This window comes from Eutrigla gurnardus, assembly GCF_963514095.1.
Source record: "Eutrigla gurnardus genome assembly, chromosome: 8".
Taxonomy (NCBI): domain Eukaryota; kingdom Metazoa; phylum Chordata; class Actinopteri; order Perciformes; family Triglidae; genus Eutrigla; species Eutrigla gurnardus.
The window spans coordinates 14,431,633-14,457,272 of record NC_139922.1 but is presented as its reverse complement, the minus strand read 5'-3'; the positions used below and the strand labels follow the sequence as shown (position 1 = coordinate 14,457,272).

Here is a 25,640-nt window from a genome sequence, read left to right as displayed (position 1 = left end):
GTGTTTGTTAGAAGGCAGATCAGACAGGACAAATCATTTGAACTGCAAGATTTCTGTCTCTGGAGTGTGTGTGTGTGTGTGTGTGTGTGTGTGTGTGTGTGTGTGCGTGTGCGCGTGTGTTTACAGCCGAATCAGATGTAATAAACTCAGAAGCAGAAATCCATTAACATTACAAAAAGGACAGTTGAGTGCTCCAGGGCTTCATATTCTAAGAATTACAACATTTTTTTTTGACTGTGTGTTTGTGTAAGAGGAAGAGATTTGTACTTGTATTTGTCGCCGAGCACACAGCTTTGTAGTAATGACAGCGGGAACAGGATGAAATTGTAATAATGACCCTGCATTAAACAACTGCTTCCCAGAAAACATCCCCTCGCCACAGAGAGCCCAGGGCTGTGATTAATAGAGGCAACAGCAAGGGAAGTATAGCCTTTTAAATCCCTCAAAGCTCGCCACAGGGCTGTTCTGAAGATTATTACAGACTGACACAGTCACGAAACAAATCTGTTAATTTACAGTGTTCTCTCTCTGCAGTGGGTATGGACGCCCCTGGACCCTGGATGGCCTTTATCGTGACACCAAATCACCAGTGTTGCTGTAGCAGCTCTCCATATGAGTCACTCGAAGGCCAAAGAAACAATATGAGTTGAAGCTGCTCTGATCGATGCTTTTTAGGTCAATAACCAATGCATGTAATGTGTCGCTTGAGCAGTCCTCTGTATGCAGTTCCCCTGAGCCCTGCGGACACTTGCAGCATGTTTTTAAACTCATTGCTTTGGTTTTTGGTTTTGACAAGAAACAGCTGTAAAATCACTGTATAGTATAAAGTACCTGCTCAGCACCCAGCAGGCGTAAGATCAAAATGTCTCCCTCAGAACCAGCAAAACAAAGCTAGAGCCAGATTGAAAAGTGGATAGGCGGACACGAGCGTGCCTCCAAAGGAATGATGATATGGCTCTCTAGCTGCAGAAGGTATAAATATATTAGTCTTGGCTAAAATGTTCAGCATATCAACTTAAAAGGTGACGATATGTCGGTTATGCTTACAGCCTGTTTCTGCTGCCCCCAAGTGGCCAAACAATTCAGTTAAGTAAAATATTCTAGAATTATGTGTATTCATAACTGGATTAGCATTAAGTAGTATTACAATGTTGCAGAACAGCAAGAGGGTCCCGGGTTCGATCCCCGGGTCGGCCCCGGGTTCCTTCTGTGTGGAGTTTGCATGTTCTCTCTGTGTAAGCGTGGGTTCTCTCTGGGTTCTCCGGCTTCCTCCCACAGTCCAAAGACATGCAGGATGGGGATAGGTTCATTGATGACTCTAAATGTCCCGTAGGTGTGAATGTGAGTGTGAATGGTTGTCTGTCTCTACATGTCGGCCCTGTGATAGACTGGTTACCTGTCCAGGGTGTACCCTGCCTTCGCCCAATGACAGCTGGGATTGGCTCCAGCCCCCCCACGACCCTGAATACAGGATAAGCGGTAGACAATGGATGGATGGATGGATGGATGGATGGATGGATGGATGGATGGATGGATGGATGGATGGATGGATGGATGGATGGACAATGTTGCAGATGTTTGAAATGGAGCGAATAACAACAACTTCATATTCTGATCATACAGTATGTTTTGCATGTAAATTCTTAAATTCCTGATGTATACAGCACTTAAATGGAAGCCCCTAGATGAGTTACTTACCACACAAAATACATATATAATACATTAGTCCGCATCAAATTCCCAACGGCAGACAACAAAAATTACAGTATAAATCACACAAAATCACTGTCATGCAGTTTAGATATTTAAATGCAATTCATGTTCTATATGACAATATATTTCCAGGTACATTTTTAACAAAATTATGATTTTTTCCCCCCGTCTATAAAAACAACTCATGCTTCTTGAACGCTGCACCACTGGAGGAGTGCTGCACTGCCTCAGCAAGCTACTTCACAGACTGAGCTGGACCTGCTGTGAGTGTCCAGTCTTAGCTGGAAGATGGGCACATGGGAGAGCATCCAAGGGCGAAACCGCACATGAATAATAGATTCACCCTCCAGCATCAAAGTAACTGACTCATTCACTTCCTCATCATACGGTGTCATCAGCACCAGCAGTCATTATATAACAACTGCAAAGGCCAGTTCCGGCTTAAGAGGGTCTGCCTTCCTCTCGGTCTGTCTGTCGGTCTGGAGCTGCTGAATTGGCATTTTGGGCTGGATTCCCCCTGGTGCATCATGGGATTGGAAACGAACGGCATGCTGGCAGGATAGAGCTACCAATGAAGGTAGATTAGAAAGGGGGAAACTTAAAACCTGCTTATAAAATCCTCGCCGCGGTGCGTGACATGTGTGTCTTATGCAATCCGGGGCGATCTGGTTTTGTTTTGGCTGGAACTTTGGAGGTCGGAGTTCACGGGGGGATGAGAGGAAGTATCAGATAATAGTCAAGCGCCTAATGATGGGAATCGAGATGTGCTTTAAGGTTGAGGACTAAATTTAGAAGCAGCAGAGCGCATCGACGTGTCCATTAATCCAAGAGGGGCACACTCAATTACATTAGTAAACACATGCAACACACACACACACACACACACACACACACACACACACACACACACACACACACACACACACACACACACACACACACACACACAGAGAGAGATTGAATCCCATCAGCCTGCCCTGTCTTCATTTCGACTGAAAAGCAACCCCGTCAGTGTCTGCTCCATTATTCACAGCCCCGAGCCGAATAAATAAAGGCACACGGTAAACACCCGTGACCTCATGATGCTACAGGACTCTTGTGTCGGAGAAGCCAAAGGGCATTCTGTCCAGCTCTTTCACGCTCTGCCACCCTCCCGTCCTCTCCCATCAATGATCCCCTCCTTCAACCCAGTGTCACCTCCTGCTTCCGCCAGGCCTCGCAAACGTCTCCCTCCGTGCTGCTCACTTGCTTCCTGGAGGACATTTCAGCACATTTATTAATATGACTTCTGAGGTAGAGCCTTTAAAATACAGCACAGCATAATATAAAGTATGCATTTCTAGCTGAGGTTTTGGGGGAAATTATCCACCATTTCCTTTATATTGCAGCCGTGTATTCGGAGTTCAACTGTGGAATTTTACGATTGATAATTCTTTAAAATGCCAAAAAAAATCCATGTCTCACTGCACTGTGTTACTTCCTTGCAATGCTTTCCTCTCAGCCTCATTACAGCACTCCACTCCAAAACGCAGATGCAGCTTTCTGCCTGCCCTGCAGCGCAATCATTGCCGTTTCACTGGAGAGCTGTAGAGAAGACCTCTTCGCCCAGGCTTGTTGTGTCACGAGTGGCCACGGGCTCAGGCACTGAGAAGTGAAAAGTGAGGGTTGGAGGGAAAAAACGGCAAGTGCTCAGCAAACAAGTCATGGAGGTCAGCGTTTTAACCTGCCCACTCCGGCTTGATGGGCTGTTAGCAAAGATAACAAGTGGGACTCCGGGTCATCAACAGTCTCAGGCATGGCAAGTCCTCTGTGCCAAGTAATGGGCTCTGTGCTGACTGCTGCTGCCTCGCCTGCTGCACCTCTCTGACACGCTCCTGAAATAGCTCCAGAGCAGGGAGATATAAGAGGCGAGTCTTAAGAGGCCAATTATAAGGGGTGCTGAGTAGAAAAAAAATGAAAATGGGGGAAAAGACACAGAAGAAGCGTGCAGAGCTGAGTGTCAAATACAGGATGTAGACTACTGCAGGTGAAAAGCAGCTAAACATATATCGTTATCACAAAAAACGAGACATTTTTGGATTCTCGTTTCCGACAGGGAGCCGAACATGTTCGACGCAGCTTTTTACAGTCTTTCCCTGCGTTCTCTGGGGGCCCGCATCTTATTGGCTGAGCGTTGGGGCACGGCTCCTAACACAAAGACAGAGGATCAATGTCGTTTCCCCACATAGTTAATTAGCAGAGAATCATCTGTCTCCTTTGGGAACAGCTGTGCATCAACATCCTTTATCTTTGCCCGGAGGAAGGGATTAACAGGTATTAGAGATACAGACTGGGAAAAGCCTCATCGTCCAATATCTCTTTGTCTCTCTCTGTTCAGAATACCAACAGATATATTAAACCCTCCTGTTTCTCTACTCTATACTTGATTGCAGATGTGATATTCCTCTAGCTTTAAATAGATCCGTAATGGGTCCGGGGCTTGACAGTGTCACCTGACAGAGGTAATTATGCCCAGTTATTACAGCAGAGCTTGTCGCTTTAGTGACAGCTTTAATTAGTGAGTGAAAACAATGTGTGCACCGCCTCTTGATTATACCCATTGTTAACGCTCGCAGTGTAGGCCCCCGACATCTGCAGCCCTTTTTCTCCATGATTTGGAGTCGTGGTCTCCACCATCGCGCATGGCTAAAGTACAGCCTGTTGCTAAGCAATGGGAGAATAAGATGTGCCAAGATTACAAACAGCTTGGCTTTTATCGAAGCATGTGCCGTCCATGTGGGCTTTTTTTTTCTGATTGTTGAGTGACCTTGTTTCATCCCTGCACTCCTCATCAAACCTAAAACTGAAAGTGTTTCCATGGAAACCGAGAGCTGTCCAGACATATGCTTAACAACAGATTACGGCTACATTTATTTTGTTTCCTCATCCCTCTCAAGACCACTCCTGCATCCGCATGTCTCAGATCTTTTTATAAGCAGAGGGGAGTGATGCTGACCCCTGATGAGCTAAATGCCCCGATGACTTGCATCAGACACACCAAACAACACATTTAATGAGAAATTCAACCATGAATTCATCTGGGAGATTTTTTTTTTTAAATGTTCATCATATGTGCTTACAAAACATTCTGTATTCTTCATTTAAATTACTTGAAGTAATTATTCGCCTTACATCTATATATTTATTTTACAATAATAATGTAGCAAAGCACAATATGACAACCATGTGACACTGTAGTAACGAACCAACAGAGAATTATCACAGGAAGCTGCAGCTCCCCTCAGATTTACGGTAAATACCCACTGAACGCAGCGTGAGGCGAAGCTCACCCTGTTCACTATCTCTGCTGGGTGTAAGCCTGTTGGGAGATCATGTGTGTGTGTGTGTGTGTGTGTGTGTGTGTGTGTGTGTGTGTGTGTGTGTGTGTGTGTGTGTGTGTGTGTGTATCTGTCTGTCCACGGCTTATCTTGCATGCTACTTGATCCATCTGCCAAATATTTTTGTGTTTATTTATGAGGACTCTCATGGCTGCAGTGATTCATAATTTTATTGAAAAAAAAACCAATAAATTGTATTGACTGTTTTATAGCGCCATCGACTGCTGACTCCTTCACATGGCCATGAGCGACCGCAAGTGATCAACCAGAGCATCTACATATAAATTCCATTCCATATATGTTATGATCCACTGAAGCTATAATAAGAGATGAAAATCTTTGCTGCCGTCTCGACTGTAAGGGAACTGGGAGGGACAATTTTGGTGTTTGTTGTGGGTTGCAAGTAGTTTGCCCTGCATGGAATTTTTGGATTCCAGGTGACGTGGTAGTGACATGGAAAGAACTTCATTGACAGAAAGTGAAAACACATTATTTTCTGCAAATGAGGACAAATTTGCCTGGAAACTTAATCGGAATTTGTTGCCTGAAAAAGTAACGTTTTGGGAGAGAAAGGTTTGTTTTTACTGTCAGCCGAAGAGAATATCATTGCTGTCGGTACGTTTTTTTACACGTTTGCAAACAAGCACGCAACCTAGCTGCTAGCATTCACACGTCCACAGCAACAAGCGAGACGTGTGGCGTGTAATGCGTTTGATTCCAGCGGGTATTGTTCCTGATATCAACTTAACACAAGATCATGAAAAGATGTTCACAAATACAATGAGACACTAAGAGTCATTTCAACCATGAACCAAAATAAACCTTTGTAGCTGTTTTGTGCCATGTTGTGGACGCAGCTGCAGGTCTAAATTGCGCTGCCAGCGTGGAGTCTAGTCGGAGCCAGTTGAGTGTGTGTGTGTGTGTGCGTGTGTTGCTGTCAGCTAACAGACAAGAGTGTGTGTTTAGCGTGTCAGCAGAGAAGCCAGGTGGAGCCCAGAATGAGCCCGCTGTATGTAAACATCATTAACATCAGTGTGATCAGGAGATCGTGCTGATACTCCTCAGGTTGATAGCTTTCACTACACACACACACACACACACACACACACACACACACACACACACACACACACAATATTGCACCTCCTTACGTTATCATTTGTGAAATATGATCGCAGGTGCTAAAGTGCTGCTTACAAGAGCGAAAGGTTACTTAACGTGTGGAGTCCCAGTCAGGGATTTCTGCCTGACTCGTCTTCCTGTCACATTTGAACATATCTCAATGATATATTAAGGAATAGGTGTTCATGAAGAGATGTATGTCGTTCTTTTTATTCTTATTTTGTAGTGGAGGAGACATCTGTGCTAGAAACCCCATCTAAGCAGGTACACCGAGATAAACAGGAGAAGGAAGGCCACCTCAGATTTGCCACGGAGCCAAAACAGTCAATGAAAGGCCGCGGGCAGTTGCCAGGCAACACTATCCCTATCACAGCAGAAAGTGGAGTCGAACATTAATCACTTTCAGCTCCATCGCACGAGAGTTGCAGTGCTACAGCGCTGCGGTCAGACAGAGGTTTCTCATTCGGTTCATACCTGTATTTCCTGGTATTTTACTGGAGGCCCGGTGAGAAAGAGAAGAGATGCCTCCAGCAAATGCTCACAGAATTACAGAATACGTTCACGAGAATTAATATCATATCAGTCCATTTACTTTTTAACGCAAGTCTGAGTCCAATGAGGAAGTCTACTGCATTTGTTTTCATAGGAAAACAAGTTAAATCTGTTTCAAATGATTTTTCTTGTGCTTCAAGAACGTATTTGGCAAACCATGAGGGATCTCAAGCCTGCAGCCCGGTGTGCTTCAAACCTGTTTTCACCTGCCAAAGCACATCTTTTCAACTCCAGCTCCAACAGAGTGTCTGAACTACTGCTATGTCTGTGGGGTACAGCCTCGCACCAAGTCAAAAAGATTCATGGTGACATTCAAAGCACAGTAAGGCACAAAAGCTCACAGTATCCCACGTGGTTTGCTTTTCCTCCCACGGATAACTCTGCTCTTGGTCAAATGAATTTTAAATTGGGGTCAGATCAGCAAAATAGATAGATAGATAGATAGATAGATAGATAGATAGATAGATAGATAGATAGATAGATAGATAGATAGATAGATAGATAGATAGATAGATAGATAGATAGCATTTCAGAAGATGGTCACACACATCCATATAGCATCTTATGATGAGGTAATAATGCATATGACATGAAAACAAGGCCCCCTCGTGCCCTCTGTTGCTGTAATATTCATTTATTAAAATGATTTCTGGTGGCGTTTTGAGTAGGAGGCTATATTGGTGTAGCAGCTCATTGGCAATGCACAGGTTATCACAGCTTTGCCAGAACCAGGCTCGCCACGGCAGATCTGTGAATTGAGGAAAACCCGAAAACAAAATATTTAAAAGGCAGCATGTGGGCGGATTAAAAAAAATGACAAGGTTTTTCCCGCTCAGTCAGCACCCATAAACAGAGCAAATTAAACACATAAACAGAGCCTGTACGTTGAGCAGGAATGGCGGATGTGAGGAAATCATTGTTAGGAAGCTGAACCCATCCATGAAATAATGATCTGGTGTAAATAGTAAAACTAGTATGTGTGACATCATTTTATTGTGGTGTATATTTCAATTGCATTACAAAATACGGAACACTGACAACAAATCAGATTATAGTGGCAAGATGACTTTATAGCCATTACAAGGAGGGGAAAGGTCAAGGGGTCACCGAGATGATTTCCCTCCTGTGAATATAAATCAGGTTGTTGCTATTGAACCAATAACATAGGCTTTGTTCCTTGGCAGAGCTCACTAATGATGATGATGATGATGTGAAACTAATGATCCCCTTTAGCAGCCACACAGCCATAATAATTGCCGATGAATGATATCCCCATGGCCGGTTTGACGCACACGTCCCTGCAGCGCGTCTTCGCTGCGGCCATTTTGGGTAAACAGCGCCTTCTGGGTTTGAACGCACCACCTCGGAAACACGTCAATCCCTGCAGCAGCAGCAGCAGCAGCAGCACTGCTCGGATACAGCAGCAGGCCCACGACGGGAGGAAGACTGCTCACTCTTAATGATCTCCATGGCTGCTGATGAGACCCGACAGGAGCCGGATCTGCTCGAAATGCGCCAACTAGCCGCAGAAGACGGATGTGCAGCTGAGAGAAGAGACAGCTGACTTCTCGTTCATCGGTGGGTTGTCAGTGGTTAAAGGACTTGTCTGCTCTTTACGGGGGTTTTTTTTTTGCACCGGGTGTTGGATGCCGCGTGGACCAGGATTATTTTGGCGAGGATATCTGCGCCCTCCTCCCCGCTGTTGTCCTCAGCAGCAGCAGCAGACGCTCATTCAGACGAGGATCGTGTGTCTGCAGCATCACCCCGACTGTAAACAAACGAGGATCCGCGTTTTGATGAAAGCATCCCGGTTGAAGGTGGGTAGCTCTCCGTTTCCTCCTCCGTCTCTCGGGCTCACGTTTCCATGTTTGTTTTTGAGCAGAATGGTGCAATGCAACGGCTCCACAAATAGGACAAGGACTATTTTTTAAGGATATGACATAACGTAAATTTGCAGGATTTCATATTTTTTTTATTCGATCTGTTTATTTATTTGTTTTATTTTTGTCTTTTTGTTTATGTTTTTTTTTCTCTTTCTTCTTCTGTGTCTCGGAGAGAGAAGGAGGGAGATGGGAATGGGAAGAGGAAGCAAAAATCAATGCGTGTCATGTGAATGCACATGGGTCCGTGTGAGTGTGTGTGTGTGTGTGTGTTTGGTTTAAAGGAAGACGCGCATTGTGCAAAGCATCAGGGGAAAGTTTGTAATTGTATAATCTATGCGTGAGGAGACCAGAGACGCTCTACTTGTTATACTGCATGTCTACATGGGTGCAGAGGTGGGAAGTAACTAAAGACGTTGAAGCCCAGTACTGCGCAGTGTGCCCAATACAGATCATTTACATACGTGTTTGCATTCATTCGAGGCTGAGGCTCCTTTATTTGCAGATGAAGCGTTTAAAACAATGAATTCACGATGGAGTTTTAAACCGCTCAACACCTATAAAACAGTTATACTAAGTGCCACAAAATTCAAATAATGCTTAAAGACACCATTCTTTCCAACAAACACATTTACTTAATGTAATACTTAAACGCAGGTCTATATTTAGAATAGACCTGAAAAATAAACAGTTGTGTTTGTCTCAAAGGAGCCGTAATTGAACATATAGGCATGATTCATGCTTCTGTTTACAGACATTACTGATGTCAACAGCTGTATTAAAAGACGCGTTCAAAGTGGGAGTGACAGCCAGTTCATGTGTTCACTGTTTACATTTGTGTCACTGATTGCTGTAGTGTTGCTGTGGGGATTTTAAGTGTACAAAGATGTGTGTTTGTTCGTACAACACATGATATTATCTGTCTGTCTGTCTGTCTGTCGATACAACGTATAATGTGTATTTATTTCTAATTATAATATCTGATTATTGCCTTTGTTTCTGCTTTTTTTCTCTCTCCCCCCTCAGCTTTTAATTAGCAATGCCTGGGAATCCTTCAGCTGCTCTTCCGTGATTTTTTTCTGAGAATGGGATCGTAGTAAACCTTTCTGGGATATAGATCAACTGCTAGCATGTTGCAGCCATCCACCCGAACACGTGGCAGCCCGCTGGAAACATTACCTCGTTGGAGGAAGCGTCCAAGATGGGCCCCGGCCCTCGCGCTCTGCATGGCCGTCCTTCTGCTTCCCGGGGCGGCGGCCTCCACCCTAAACTGCCATAAGACCTGCATCTGCGCCTCGAACATCGTGAGCTGCTCCAAGATGAATCTGACCACCGTCCCGACGGGTCTACCGCTCTACACTGCCGTGCTGGATCTCAGCTACAATGAGATAGAGCGCCTGCGATCCGAATGGACCCAGGTGAAGCTAGTGAAGCTCCATAATCTCCTCCTCAGCCACAACGGTCTCCACTTCCTGTCTTCGGAGGCGTTCCGTTACGTGAAGCACCTGCGTTACTTGGACCTGTCCTCCAACAACCTGCAGCTGCTGGATGAGTTCATTTTTGAGCCTTTGGTCAACCTGGAGGTCCTCTTGCTGTACAATAACCAAGTCTCCCAGATCGACCGCTCGGCCTTTCTCGGCATGATCAACCTCCAGAAGCTCTACCTTAGCCAGAACCAGATCTCCCGCTTTCCCTTGGAGCTGGTCAAGGACAAGTCCCGCCTGGAGAAACTCAGTCTGCTGGATGTGTCCTCCAACAAGATCAAGATGTTACCCATTGATGAGCTCCAGGTGCTGCCTGCCTGGATCAAGAACGGCCTCTACTTCCACAATAACCCTCTGCTGTGCCACTGTGACCTTTACACGCTCCTCGCCCACTGGTACATCCGGAAGCTCAACTCCGCCGTGGACTTCAGAGACGACTACACGTGCGTTCTGCCCGGCCCGCAAAAAACCAAGGCGCGTGTTTTTGACCTCAGTGGGGACAACATGAACTGCAGCACATTCAAGGAGGCGGACGAAGAGGCCTTTCTGGAGCAGAGGCTGATCCTCGGCTGCGACACCAAACACAGGGACGTGTTGAAGACCTGGACGATGCCCGGTAACGTGGTCGTGGCGCCCGGAAGCAATCAGACGGCCAAAGTCCTGCCAGATGGAAGTCTGCAGATCAGTCCGGTGAGGACCGAGGACTCTGGGACCTACACGTGCTTCGCCATGAGCGAGTCCTTCAATGAGACGATCTATGTGGTGCTGAAGGTACACAACTTCACCATGCACGGGGGCGGGGACAGCCTGAACACGGCCTACACCACCTTGGTGGGCTGTCTGGCCAGCGTGGTGCTGGTGCTCATGTATCTCTACTTGACGCCGTGTCGCTGCTTCTGTTGCCCAAAGAGCAAGTCTCGGGGGGAGGACAGCATCCACTCGTCTATGCTCAGCGTGACGCCAACCCACGAGGACCCGGCGCTCAAGGCCGAGCTGAACAGGCACGTGGCCTTCATAGACTCCAAGGACTTGCAGGGCCAGAACGGCAAGCTGAACCCCAATGGGGATGATGAGGACGATGACGACGATCCGGATGCAGAGGCCGGTTCTCTTATGAAGGGGAAGAGGAAGAAGTCAGTAGCAGAGTCCATCAGCTCCGTCTTCTCAGACACCCCCATGGTGGTCTGAGAGACCGGCAGAGACGCGAGGCGCCACATGACTGGATTTAACGGTACAAAGTGAGCCAAGTTTTAGTGACTGACTTTATGGGAAGAAGCAGAGGAAGGTTCATCTGTAGTTGCCGGCAAATGAGGATCTCAGAGGGAGTAAAAAAAAAAAAAAACTTGTTGCCGACAAAGACAATGAGCAACTCTTTTCCAGCATTTTAATCTGTAGCACTTAATATTCATACTGTGAAGGAATGGCAGTGCACATGAACGGCGATAACTAATGACGTCTTACGGGAGTTAAACTAAGATGATATAATGTTGATATCAGCACTCAGGAAGTGATCCACTCAACCGCTAACATGTGGAAAATACATAGGAAACAGGATACATAGGGGGGGGGGAAACGTATCTATCGAAACCATGGCTGGCTCATAATTATATTTATTACAAGGACTAGAATAGATTGCATCGTACCTAAATGTTAGAGAATAGATACATCCACCATCCCCTCTATCAACACATTGTATGAGGTCACAGGCTGATCTGAATAGAATGAGAAAACGGGCATTTGTCAGACTTTAAGTTATTTATATTGAGAAAGCAGTAGCACAAACATCGTATTAAGATGTCATCACCGGTCGTTTCCATCCTATTTCATAGCCGACACTTAGTTGCACTTGGATGTAATTCATCAGACCAAACTTTATTCGTATTCATATGTGTAGCGATATAGGACATATAGGTATGGTATAACATTCTTTAAATACCAGCTAGATGCACATGATTTCTTATGAATTTCATTGTATATCAAAATAGTTGCCTCTTAGTTATTGCACATTTGCAGTGTAACCCAATAGAAGCCTTACACAATTACAAACACGGGAGTCCTCTAGCAGATACACATTAGATGTGGGGAATTATTTTGTCTTGACTGGTTATCAACATATTGTCTCAATTCTACACAGAACAGGACCATGTATTAGGATTTGTTTCTCTCACTCACACACTAGCAGGAAGTTAAATACCAAGCCAAAAAACGTGCATCTTACGCAAAATTCAGAATATTTTATGTACATTGCATTAAAAAAATTATATATATATATATATATATATATATATATATATATATATATATATATATATAAACCTTGTTTTAAGTATTTTGCTCAGATGGACAAATACAAGCTGTTCTCTCCTGCGTCGTATCAGGAGGTTTCCATTAGAACCACATAATAAAACCATCATATAACATCACATGACAAGGAGAGATCTGAATCAGAGCTTTTCTGTCTGGAAACCTCTTGTGAAACAGGAGACTTGTGATCCTTCAGAAGATCATTTGGTTTGTACGATTCTAACTCAATCCATCACCAATGATTTCCAGCGTAGACACCTCCGACGCCAGGCATATTTCATTAACACGGTTTAAAAAAAGGCACGAACGTTCCTGTCGTAAAACAACAAGGCGAGCCTGGCATAAATGCTAATTGCATCCTTTGATGGGCTGCAGCTTCCCTCTGCTCCCCGTGTCTTTGTCTCTGGGATCGGCGTGTTATCTCGAGTCGCAGCAACACAAAGCCCATTTTCTCTGGCTCCCTGTACACCGACAGCCTCAATTCACCCCCAGATGTGTTTGCTCTGTTCGTGTGCCTCCGTCGTTACAAGCCTGCACTCTCTCCAGTTCAAAAGCAATCATTCAGCCGGGCGATGAATGTGACACCCTGTAAGTCGTCTCTAATTTGTTTATGAGGGGAAATGCCTGGAGCTCTCATTTAACACTTGCTCTTCCACTGAGTCACATGATCGGAGAGCATAATACTCGGAAGAACCTGGAAAGAATAATATCAGAATGTATTGCTCGATGCCCCCTTTCCGTTTTCCACCGCATGTAAGAATATGAAATGAAATGTCAGAGTCGTCCTTCAACGTTAAGATCCACACAGTGAGTGCAGAAGGTTTTTCTTTACGCAAAATTGTATTCACAGTTGCGGTGTGCAACGCAGCATCTTCTGTGTGTGGGTGAGAAAAGGAAGTCACACTTATCAGAGAGGTTGGTGTGTGAATCATTCCACTCTGGCACGCACACACACACACACACACACACACACACACACACACGCACACAGGGGATACCAGGTGGAAAAATATAATGCCACATTTAGCACTACTGCTGACTGGCTGCGATTGGCAAAGAATCTATCTCCTTTTTAAGGATGCAGCCCTCGGCGTTGCCCTCTATAATTGAAATGTGGATGCTGTTTCCCTGCTTTCTCATCACGGGATAAATCTAAAACCTCATGGATTTCAAGCCCCGGCCACTCAACACAGCATGACAAGCTATTACAGAATCTGAAACGACCGACCAGTTCGGTACAGAGGCAAACTAAGTGCTATTGCAAAGGTCCCAACATAGAGGAGAAGAGTGTCTTTGTTCTCTCCAAAGCAAATCTGCCTTCCTAGATATATCTATATATACCGTATATATTTATATGTATTAAGACTCACTTTTCTGTGTTCAGTATTGATTGGTTGTGTACTGCTATGTTATACCAGTGTACTGACTGTATTCTCGTATAATCTGATGTCGTTGATCATTTTCGTCTGCCGCTGTGCTACTGTTAGTTTTTTCAATGATTCAAGTCTTGACCATAAATGTTTGTTTTTTAAGTGGGGGTGGGGGGGCTTCGTTTTTTTATTGACATAGGATGTATTTTACACTTAACTCTGCTGAAGATTAGGGTGAAACAGAAAATATATATTCCACATGTATGAAAAACTGCATAGGAGGAGTGCCGGTTTTGAAATCTGTGTCCTAATGGGGCAGTGAGTATGTAGCCGCCAGTTATTTTCAGTCAGTATCACAAAGCCATAAGGAGTTCAGGGAGAACGCGGACAGATTTACAACAATTAAAACAACAACTTTGCTGCCTCCAAGAAAAGGCAAAGAATATTTTTATAGATATTTAACAGATGTCCACACCAACAAATTCCTAAAACACAACAGGTTCTGGACAGATTTGAAGGCAAAGGGTAAATCTGGATAAATCAGGACTATGTCAATTTTAACAAAAACATTTGGTTTTGGATCTGTGTAGTTCACAGGTCCCTTTGCTGTTTGCAGTAACGGCACATTAACTTTTCAGTTAACGATCGCCTCTGCCCGACATACATCTATCTACATTCATCTGACTGTGTAGTTGCAATTAGGGAGAGATTCTTGAGTTGGCGAAGCTAAAAGCACTCTGCTTTAACAGGGTGCCACTACAAGTGTCCACAGGACAAGGATGGAGCTTTTTTAAAAGCATCGAGTTTTATTGACCACTGCCTCATAATGAGCGGCCTGGTCGCTGCCATAAAATCTGAAAGGTCTCGCAGCTAAAGTGGAATGGCTTTGCATGGTTCGCTTAAGAGCTTCTCTGACTGCAGGATATAGGTGCAAGCTATTAGGCATTAATAATAAAGAATACTGGTCATTTGACTTAATAAAAAGATCAAGATTTGCACTTTGTTCTGACTCCATTTTTTACTATTATTTCCATAAATCATCTGTGATATGTTCCTGTATTTTGAGGAGAAAAGGCAAAGCTGTGAATGATTTTGCCAACATTGCTATGACTTATGTAGCCATGCGTGTTTATGTGTATAGAGTAGCCATTCGGGGCTACTAGACACACAACATTCCTTGATTGGTAAGTAACATTTGATCAAAGAGCTGTATGGCAAGTCGAGTCCATCACATATAAACTCCCTGTGATAACTGTTTATGGTGAACACATTTAAAATTCTATTAATTGTCACAACAACAATATAAGAATTAGTCGGTTTGTATACAGTGTGTGCTTACATAACTTGCTGGAAATGGTTAAAGGTTCATCACGCTGTTTCTCTGTGGAATATTATCAGTGTTTTACCACCATCTAGTGGTAAAATGTGGCAGTGCACCACTGTATGTAAACACTGACATTCACTAGTCATCTGAACCATCAATCATCATTAGAGGAGATGACAAATACATATTTTTTTTAATTTCCCTGTTTTATACAACTGTACAGAGTTAACAATTAAAAATGGGTAAAGTGAATGTTTTACAAACTGTATTAAACTACTTTTGATGTAGGAAGCTAATTTACAAACATAAGCATAACAGAGTATTTCTAACATTAAGATAGTATATATATATATATATATATATATATATATACTTATAATAATATAAAATTCATATACATACATTTATATATTCAATAGTGTCCAACCGGTTACAGGAATACAAAAAAATGCTTTCTGCTTCGACTACTTCTCGACTGATTTTTCCACATACCAGATAGCACCACCTGGTGTTGGAAAATTATCGAAGCAGAAATTAGAGAAAAACTTTAATATACACACATCAGTTGAATAAACTAAACTCACTAAAATTGCAGTTTTATTATGCATAATGCTGCATAAGTATAGAACCACAGTTAAATAACACAAGACACAGGTCTATAAGGATTCAAGATTTTTTTTTTTTTATTGTTTTGACATGAAATTACTTTTCACTTTAGCAGCATGATGAATCGGTTGAGGTATTTTTTACATTCTTACACAAGTAACAAACTGAGACATTGTATCACGTAGAAAAATAGACGGTTTGCAAAAATACACATACAGTAACATGCAGACAAATATTTGTTCCTGATGTCTGTGCATGAAGATATGTGAACACACACACACACACACACACACACACACACACACACACACACACACACACACACACACACACACACACACACACACACACACACACACACTATGCAGACAGCCGCTGCAGCCTTCTCCTCCTAGTGACATCTTTATCATCTTTGTTGTAAAGATAAGGAGTAAACAACACATACAAATGCTTTCATTATTGTTAAAACATACAATAAGGTTTGCCATTCATGTCATTTTAGGCTCAAAGGTTAAACACATTGATGGTATACCTTCCATCTACAGTATTGCATGACATAACCAGCTAGTCTACTCACTCTTTAGGAATCGGTTCTTTTCTCCAGGCCCAAAGCAGGCGCCTCCCTGATATTCTCTCCACTCTCTCTCCCCTCTGGGAAGAGGTGGACAAGCGTTGACACTTGGTTCTGGATTGTGAGGTGCTGAGGGGCAGAGACTCATTGCTGCCTTTGCGCTTTTGGGCAAGACCACTGTGGTCGTAGCCCCCCACCTTCTGCTGAATCCCCGGGGACCTCCCTCTGGTGCTGGGGGGGCGGCGGAGAGGAGGGCATGGCTTCTTTCCTTCGTGTGCGTGGGTACCATTTACTGGTCCCTGAGGGGAGGGCCCGTGGGGCTGGCCCTTCTCACTGAGGGGTGGATCCCTGAGGTATTTGGAGGATTTGTCCTCAACATCGTGAGCAACTTTCTGTGCCGTGCTTGCACCTTGCATAAGCTCCTCCTCCCTCAGCCGGGCCCTGCTGGTTCGCCCGACAGGGTTGCGCCGTCCACGAGGCCCGAGTCTCGCAGATGTGGTGGATGAAGGCGGTTTGACACTGTGAGAGTTGTGCTGACTGGTTTTGCTTTCCTTTTGTCCCAGTGAGGTAGACCCGAAGCTGAGGGAGCCTGTAGACTTGGAGGGTGTGGCCCCAGTCCTGACGGGTGATCCTACGGTCCGAGGGGTGACATGACAAGACCTGAGACCTGATGATACTTGAGGCATTTTCCTGTAAGTTAAAGAGAGACATAAAGCTGATCACGAGTTTATTCATGTAAAACAAAAGAAAGTCAGCAGTCAACAAAGAGATCCCAGAAAGCGCAGATCAACGCAGCGATTGCTCTGCCATTTGGGGCAATGCAGCCAGGCGTGTGGCGGACGCAGGGTACTTTCAGTATCTGTGCCCTCTGTCCCCCGCACTTTTTTAGCAAAATGTCACATTAATTAGATGCCAATATAGCTCAGTTACCACTAGAACCGGCAAGGGGGGTAATGTGTTAAAATACAACCCCTACACAATTTCCCCTTTCTTTGATAGAGGACATTGTAGAAATGGGGGGAGAGGGAGGGGTACAATATGACATGCAACAACGGTCACAAGGCTGGAATCGAACCAGGGACTGTGGTTATATGAAGTGCACCATAAACACCCAGATAGCAAGGTGCTCTTCTTAATTGTTACTTATTTTGTGTGCTGTACAATGTCTGGGGCAAATATTTGGTTTTAAGTGTTTTACTTGAATAAACATGATTGTTTCTGTTAATATGTACAAAAAGATGTTTCATATGTTCGAGGTGGATCTGGTAGATCAGCTGCAGTCTCATTCGGTTATGAGACAGATGATCCAGTGGCTGATCCTCCCAAATGTAAGCTAACATCCCTGTGATTGAATCTCCTCAACAGCCTGCTAAAGTTCTGAAGTCTGATTCCATTAATGCACTTAAAGCAGGCAAATGCACTCAAGGTTTTGTCAAGCCCGTCTGTTGATGACGTGAAATTCAAGCAACTTGGGCAAAGCAATCAATAATTTCATCCTCTTCAGATGTTTTACTTCTGGGATAATTGTATTAGTATTAGATCACCGTCTGTCCTTTTCTCATCATATCATTAAAAATGATTTAATTGCCAGTGCACTATGCTCCATCGATACTGGATTCTGGTGGGGTGTCTCCCGTCTCTCTGAGCGACTCTTTTCTGCTCAGATAGGTGTCATTTCTCTGGTGCGGAGTAGTCATACTCACTTCCACAAGTGGGCGTTGGCATGGTGCTCCAACATGGCACTGAGGGCAAACCGCAGGTGGTGCAAACTCCGGTTGAAGGTGAAGATGCTGCAACCCAATGTGCGGCATCCGAAAGTGCATAGCTACAGAACGGAAATGGACACAAAGACACGTTCAAATGCATCGAGCCCCACCCTTTTGTTTTTAACTGCAACAAGGAAACAAAGTGCAGTGCTCTTCGTTCCCTAAATTCATACATAACAACTGTTTCAAATGAATGTTCTCTCACTTAGACAAAACTACATTTGCATTGAACTACTATTTTTGCACTCACCCCAAGAGGTTTGGGGTGCCAGGCTGTAGCAGGCAGGTCCATGGCTTCCTCACACTCATCGTCTTCACTCTCGTCACCCGACAACAGGCTCTGGTTGTTGTGATACTGAGGTTGCGGCTCCACTTCCACAGCGTTATCGCCCCCCTCCTCTAGACCGCTTTCTGGTGGGTCCTCGGTGCTGCATGAAAGGCAAGAGAATACACAAAGGTAAGAATGATACATTACGCTGGAGAAGAGATTAACACAACAAGACGAGTCAGATGGAAAAATATTAACATCAAGATGGTCTTCAACATTACCATTCAGAACATGTAGTTTTCTATTTGAGTCTTTTGTCTTATCATTGCTTATTTTTGTATGTGTATCATGTTTGCCACTTTTACTATGTGTAGTGTACTCATGATGCCAATTTTTTTTAAATAACTGTGATAAAACCGGTATGAGTAGAGATTGGTGCCCTACAGGTTCTACAACGTGACGTGTGTTACTATGTAATTATGTTGTTTAGCTTTCATTGTGCCCTTCATTATCTCAACCCACAATTTAAACAGTGACCACATTATCTCTACGGTTTGTCATGATTACTGAGGAGGCATTTTGATGAATAAAATTGACCTTATGGAAATAAAGGAAAAAAACAAACATATTTCATACCTGAGAATGTGACAGTTGCTGTTAAAGGTTTTTATGCTCTGAGTTGTTGATTTCTCATCAACAGCTTCCAGATGTTGCTCTTTGCCTTTTGATTTGACAGGAAGCTGCTCCATAACCCGACCGGCAGATGTCGTTTTCTCCTCCTCCGCCGACTGATCAAAGGTCTTAGTCCTCCGCAATGCTTTCTGCTGCTGGTGGATGGGATCGGTCTGTACAGAGAGAACAGCACAGATGAGGGGGGAAAAGAGGTATTACATTGCATCCTTATGATAATCAGATAAAATAAAAAGTTTTGAGTAACAAATGCATCCTCTACTACAAAAGACTCTATCTATGTTAATAGGGAACAGCAATAAAGATTCTGGTGAGAATATTAGACAAAAGGCCCTGAGAGTTTACATTGCATATAAGCTCCGAGCTGCCCGGCTTCTTCCTCTCTGGATCCAGAACTCCACACTGTTTGTTCAGATCACATTCTTTCTCTACGGGAGAGTAAGCACACACAGTAGCCAATGAGCAGCAGCAGGAAACACACAGTCAACATGATACGAAGCAGGTGGAGAGATTACAGACCGCCGTATGATCACTTTCAAAAAGAAAATAATATGAAAGTATTATTATTACACTAAAATGTAAATACCGCTCGATGCAACATACTATACTCGTGCTGATATACTGTATGTTTGATGGTCCGTGACAGTTTAAAGACATGGTAGGACAGCGGCAGGGGGAGACTCTAGAGATGAACAGCTGACTTACTGTTGATGTTTTTGGAAATCCGGCTGTAGGTTCTTGTTCCCCGCAGAGGACTCTGAGACCCGCTGGACTGCCCAGCTGTAGGCTTCTGCACTGAGGGTCTCTCTGACGGAGAGGTGGAGGAGGAACAGGGGCCGGGGGGCAGGGGCCCTGAGTGCCATGGAAGGAGCCTGGGGCGAGCTGTGGAGGAGGAGGAGGAGGGGTGGTGCGGCAGGGGAACGGTCTCCTGAGGGAACTTCTCCGTTGAAGGAAAACTACAAAGAAGTAGTTGGAGAAGAAAACTTAAAAATTGACTTATGAGGTTTGACATTAAGAGACAAAAGGTGAAAAAATTCAGGTCCTGTGTTAAACATAATTGAATGTGTACAAGGGTTCATGAGACTCCACCAGCTGGGTCAGACTTACTGAAGTCTGACTCTGTCTTTTTGTCTCCTCCAGTCGGTTTCAACAAAGCAACAATTTGATAAGGGGATGGCAACTGGGCTGCATTCTTCAAGTCAAACATCCTCTAATTCAGAATAATTTGCCTCGAAATAAGCAATCTTAAAGTGTACCTCACTGTCTCCTTCTGAGCTTTGCTAGGCCTGTGCTGGTGTACCGGTGATGCTGAGGAGGAGGAGGAGGAGGAGGAGGAGGAGGCATTGGCCTCACGACATCTGGCATCCTTCTGCGTCTCTCTAGAGGAATGATTCAAAGGAAGGCGAGCAGGGCGAGGTCGCTGCTGTGACGCCGGAGCAGAAGACTGTCCACACATCTTAGTGAGAGGACCGTGCCGCCTTTCACAATGCTTCTCAAAGGCCTGGGGCTTCACCACCTGGCCACAGTAGCTGCACACCACCAGGCAGATCTCATCGTGGGCCGGGCAGTGGCCAAATGTGTGCATGTCTGTAGAAGAGAACACACTCGGGGGTTACAGTGAAACACAGGGACCAGAGGCAGATGCTGAATGCACTCAGGGAGTCACCTTCTTTCCTGAGGGTCATGGTCTCACAGGGGCTCCTGTCTTCATCGTTACACGCAGCTGCACGGAAGGCAAAAACAGTCAGCTTGACACACCGGGGAGGGGGACATTCCTGCAGCATCTGCAGAGGCAGGTTTACTGGTATCTGTGTAGCTTTACTGCGTAAAACCCGGAACAGGTCGTTCACATCCGTCCGTGTTCCAGATATGAGCGGACTTTATACTCATACATGTAAATGTTAGCTAGATAAAAGTCTCTCCTATCACACACCCACTCTCCCTGTAACGTGGCTCGGTCGGCTGGTGAATGTTGCTGTTAGCAAACTGGACAAATCCTACTTAGGTGTTGTTGTTGTTTGGTGTGACAGCAGCAGGCTAACGCTAACGGTGCATGTACCTGTCCACAGGTGAGCCCCTCGCGTTGTGTCTACACCTACTGTTTCATCTCTGCGTCACAAAACGCCCAAGAGATAATTATTTTTGATTAGTAGTTTTGTTTGTTGCCAGTTAACGTTCCTCGAAGGAAAAACAACTCACCCTGCACTAGGACCCGGCGGGTCTTTTGTTTGGGTCGCCCCTTTATGCCGCTATGTGTGTATGTAACAACTAAATAAATCCCAGGACGTGCTGGGCCCCGTGACATGATGAAGACCGGGTCCGGGACAGGGAGCGCGACTCACCGTCAGATGGGGAAATGTTCGCCCTATCTACCCAACAACTCCAGTTTAATCCGACGAAATCGTCGAGATTAGGATTTCGCCGATCCAGAGCGGCCATTGCTGCTTTTGCGCGTTCACGAGGTGGAAGCGTCAGTTCGCGCGCATCACATACGCTTCACAAAGCACGCGGCCGCGACTCTGTATGGGGGCGTTTTTTTTTTACTGCAATTAATTATTATTTACGCTACATTGTTTTACGATGAATGGATTAGTCTTTTAGATTTTAAAGTATTAGTCAAAATAAATTAAAAAAAATACTAATCACAATTTCACAAAGTTGAAGGTGATGAGTTGCTGGAAGCCTGAGCTTTAATGGATCAGGGCTCTGATGAATCTGATCATAATTATCACTTGACTGGACTTTTTTCTTGTGTTCCAGAGATGCTTTCGGTGTCAGCTGATGATGCTGATAGAAGTAGCATGTCTGCCATCTAGTGAGTGTCAAACTGTAAGGCACTCTACCCAGGCTTTGCTGAATGCCTACTCAGAAGCACGTGTGTGTGTGTGTGTGTGTGTGTGTGTGTGTGTGTGTGTGTGTGTGTGTGTCCTCAAGGGGAGAAAAGATCAGGCATAAAAAAAACAGACACATAACAACAAGTCCAGTTCTTCCTTTTAATGATGCTCAGCATTTTGTGTCCATGCAGCATCTTCCCAGATTGTGACAGGAATTGCAGTTTCATCCACGTGACACACTCATCAACACAGTTACTCTATCGAAGTTGGAAATCATAACGATGGCAGTAATATCGAAAACAGCTCATATAACAAAGAGGAGGTAGAAGCAAGGCAAATCAAGAAAAACAGTTCATTAGTAACATGTTAGAGATCAGTCCATTTTTACTAAGCACTAGCTAAGGCTATACAAGCTAAAGAACATTGGCTTTGAAATGCTGTAGGATCTTGAGGTTTCAAGCAACCAGCGAAAAGATTGGAAATTCTGCTTAATAAGAGTTTTAAATGTGAAATTCTTAGAGTGAACATATACCCACTGCATTAAACCTAATATTCAGCTGTTAAAATACTGAATTTAGCTTTCTGCAGCAAGATGAGGCACAACATAACACACACACAAAAAGATGCAATAACAATGCTTTCACCCATTCAAAATAATCTCATAATGGCAACTGGATTGATGTTCCAATGAACTGCTATTTATTGGTATTGTGCTGAATTTAGATTTTGTCCTGCGTTAAAAATTAAATGCACTTCAAGTATTACAATTTATTAGCCATTTTGTATTTTGTACACTCAACAGCCCTGAGAAAATGTTGGGAGCAGAATTTATTTTGTTACCAAAATACTGCTGGCATACTGTAGGTGTACAAAGTGATGCTTCATCCTGATTAATCACCCACAAGGCTGAACAGTCCACATCTGCAGTACCATTTGAAATAAGGGGCTACAATTTCCTGTATTTGTTTGACCATGAAGAACTCAAATTCTATTTCCTTTCCTAAATGTATGATACAGCCCTAAATTAAAAAAATATGAAAGTAAGTACCACGGTAAGTAAGGAAGTACTAAAATGACTCGAGGACGGTGTACAGTTACGATGGCCGGACTACCCCCTCCACATCCGCAGGCGGGTTGTCTGATTTGTGAAAAGGTGTCTCCTTGAAAATGAACCAGCAGTTGCCGCTCCACAGGATGAGGTTGAGAAAACCAAAAATCTGGCAAAGAATCAGACATAAGTCAAACATCCCAGGCTGTCATTGTGCACACAAGTTTAAGCATGTCTTGAAAAAAGAAAAAAAAATGTGTACAACTTACCACAGAGGCGTTGAGTCGGCCCATGTGAGGCATGGCACCTGGGGCGCACTTGTTGTTTGGCTCCTTGCAAACATCAAGATAGCCTACAATGTTTGCAGGACTGGTGGCCCACTTCACATCGGACAAGCCTTTAGCCCAAGCAGAGGATGATACCAACCACAGGAAGGCCAGGGCCGCAGTCACCAACAGATCCTTAGCGGAGAAAAATGATTTGGAACCATTAAATCAACCACAGTCCACTCAAGCAGCTTTCTTGGACAGAGACTAACTTGTGCACTACTTCTCCTTAGCTGCTTGGCCAACCACACCCTTCCCTCCGTTTTCATTTACACAACTCTGTCAAATGCACGTTCTCTGACCTCCAGTTGGATTCCAGGATGAAGTGGACTCACTGAAATCCGGCAGTTGACGTCAGAATGCAAAAATGTGACACACAAAGCAGTATAAATACATCGCCTGCTACATGTGTCTGTTCAGGTCAGTGGCATCACTGCTCAATACACACAACAGCTCAAAGAAAAGCAATGCTCTCCTACTTCAAATACAAGCTCTTGAAAGCCCAAACTGTGTAATTTCATCTTGCTCCGTTTCTAAGCTATTTATACGTGACGAGAAGGACCCGGAATAAGCATTTCACGGAGACAACTGCAAAAATATGGAGCATGCAGACAAACATACCACAGTGGGGCCACGGCTGGTTTCTCTATACAAGTGCTGGTAGCCCAAGTAGAGGACTAGCGTGGCAGTGGTGTAGAGAAAGGCCAGCACTCCAATGCAGACATAAAACTGCGCCGCGGACGTGTGGTCACCGGTCAGGTAGTACTCAGTGGTCGCGGTACTTTGATTGACTTTGCAGGTGGGAACGTTATAGGGATGCTGCATCAACCTGTGTAAACAGAGATGCATGTTGTTAATTATGACAATCCTCAGAGTCTAACGCACAAATACATAAAAAGGACAGCGAGACTGATGGCTCGAGCACACCTGAACGGGTAGTTAAAGTCTGCCTGTATTTCTTGATTGGGAACTCCGTTGCACTGGACGTTGATGCTGGTGGTGCCGCTGTAACCAGCAGTGGTAGCGAAGGCAAATATGGAGAACACCTGCAACGGCAGACACAAAGATAAGAGGAGACAGGGTGCTGGTTTAATGGTCGCTCCCTCTCTCTCACACACACACACTCTCTCTCTCTGACTCTCTGACACACACACACTCTCTATCACTCACTCTCTCACTTCCTCTTTATTTGCTAGCAACCCACTTTTGACAGGAAGTCTTCTTAATCAGCGGATGCCATCACTGTGGATTGTGAGTTCACAGCAAAAACATTAAATCTCAAATAAGTAGCTGAGACTAGTAACGTTAGCCACAGGCTGGGATGTTTTATAGATATATAGAGATGCAACAACTACCTGCTAGCATATGCTTACATGGTGCGTTGTTATTTGGCTCACATTAAAAAGTTACCGACTAACGTAAGACGTGTTCTACCGTTTACACCCTCGTTGAACATGCTAACAGACATTAGCCGTCGGTTTGTGCCACATAGCCCGTGGTTCGTAGACACTTTGATGTGACGTGAACTGGTCTGGAGGCAGTCCGACACAGACGCCCATGAAGTGGCGTCGTTAACGGCTCAAAGGATGAGCGTCACGGCTTCTCAAGGCGCGGACTGGGTCACAAGACAAACATCGCAATCAATTTGCATGGCGTTTCTTTCTGCGGCCAGGGATGGACATGTCACGTATAAGATAACCCCGCCATGTGATAAAAACTTAAAAAACTTACCCATTCTAGTAAACGGATGAAAGCCAACGGTTCTTTCAAGGGCCCGAAGTCAAGAGTGAACCCCGAAGACAGCACTTTCTGTTTAAAACCAAACATACGGAGTGAGAAAGACGAGGTTACACACACGCACACAAATAGGTGCGTTTGCTTAAAAAAGAAACGAAAGTCCACGCTTCCTGTCCGCGCTGTTACCTGGGCGACGGATTCCATTGCGTGTCGCGAGATAAGGAACCGTCGGTATCGATGTTTCGTCTCCTTTTCCTGAATCTGTAGCAGCTCTGTCGCTCGCTCGAGGCTTCTTCAGGCTTGATGTCAAACTTTTCCAACTTAGCGAATCGTTGCAGAGAGCACGTGATCACTGACGTCCAGGCGTCGACAGGGGGCGCTGCTGGGCGAGAGTTGTCACAGTGGTGACGTGCTTGGGATGTCAGGAGACTTCTATTCTGTATACACAATGAAAAAATGTAAACAGTAGGACAACAGTGGAGTGGTGGCGCTTGTGCTGAAAGAAAGTGCTGGGATAAATATAGTTACATTAAATGCTTAACAACGCATAACAATGCATCAAAAGCAAAAGCTGTTATTATGCAGAATGATCCCTGTCACAGCAAACATTCATGGATACATGGATGAAAGAAAATGACATTTTATGCTTCTTTAAACAGTACTTCTAC

At 44.4% G+C, this 25,640-nt stretch overlaps 3 protein-coding genes across 3 annotated transcripts; 1 reads left to right on the top strand and 2 right to left on the bottom strand.

Moving 5' to 3' along the window:
- The first annotated feature begins 8,083 nt into the window (after positions 1–8,083).
- On the top strand, positions 8,084–11,673 carry amigo1 (adhesion molecule with Ig-like domain 1). Its single transcript, XM_084014602.1, has 2 exons — positions 8,084–8,581; positions 9,671–11,673. Exon 2 carries the CDS (start codon positions 9,775–9,777, stop codon positions 11,314–11,316), a length of 1,542 nt encoding a protein of 513 aa, XP_083870728.1. The 5' UTR covers positions 8,084–8,581; positions 9,671–9,774; the 3' UTR covers positions 11,317–11,673.
- A 4,140-nt stretch (positions 11,674–15,813) lies between these two features.
- On the bottom strand, positions 15,814–21,481 carry atxn7l2b (ataxin 7-like 2b). The gene is made up of 9 exons (XM_084015855.1): positions 21,370–21,481; positions 20,694–20,750; positions 20,284–20,614; positions 19,733–19,983; positions 19,373–19,455; positions 18,974–19,182; positions 18,320–18,497; positions 18,007–18,128; positions 15,814–16,993 (listed from the first exon to the last, which is right to left on the bottom strand). The coding sequence occupies exons 1-9, from the start codon at positions 21,464–21,466 to the stop codon at positions 16,306–16,308; spliced, it is 2,016 nt and encodes a 671-aa protein (XP_083871981.1). The 5' UTR covers positions 21,467–21,481; the 3' UTR covers positions 15,814–16,305.
- An 840-nt stretch (positions 21,482–22,321) lies between these two features.
- Positions 22,322–25,317, bottom strand: sypl2b (synaptophysin-like 2b). The gene is made up of 6 exons (XM_084015857.1): positions 25,159–25,317; positions 24,967–25,044; positions 24,163–24,281; positions 23,857–24,064; positions 23,179–23,370; positions 22,322–23,078 (listed from the first exon to the last, which is right to left on the bottom strand). The coding sequence occupies exons 1-6, from the start codon at positions 25,174–25,176 to the stop codon at positions 22,956–22,958; spliced, it is 738 nt and encodes a 245-aa protein (XP_083871983.1). The 5' UTR covers positions 25,177–25,317; the 3' UTR covers positions 22,322–22,955.
- Between the last annotated feature and the right edge of the window lie 323 nt (positions 25,318–25,640).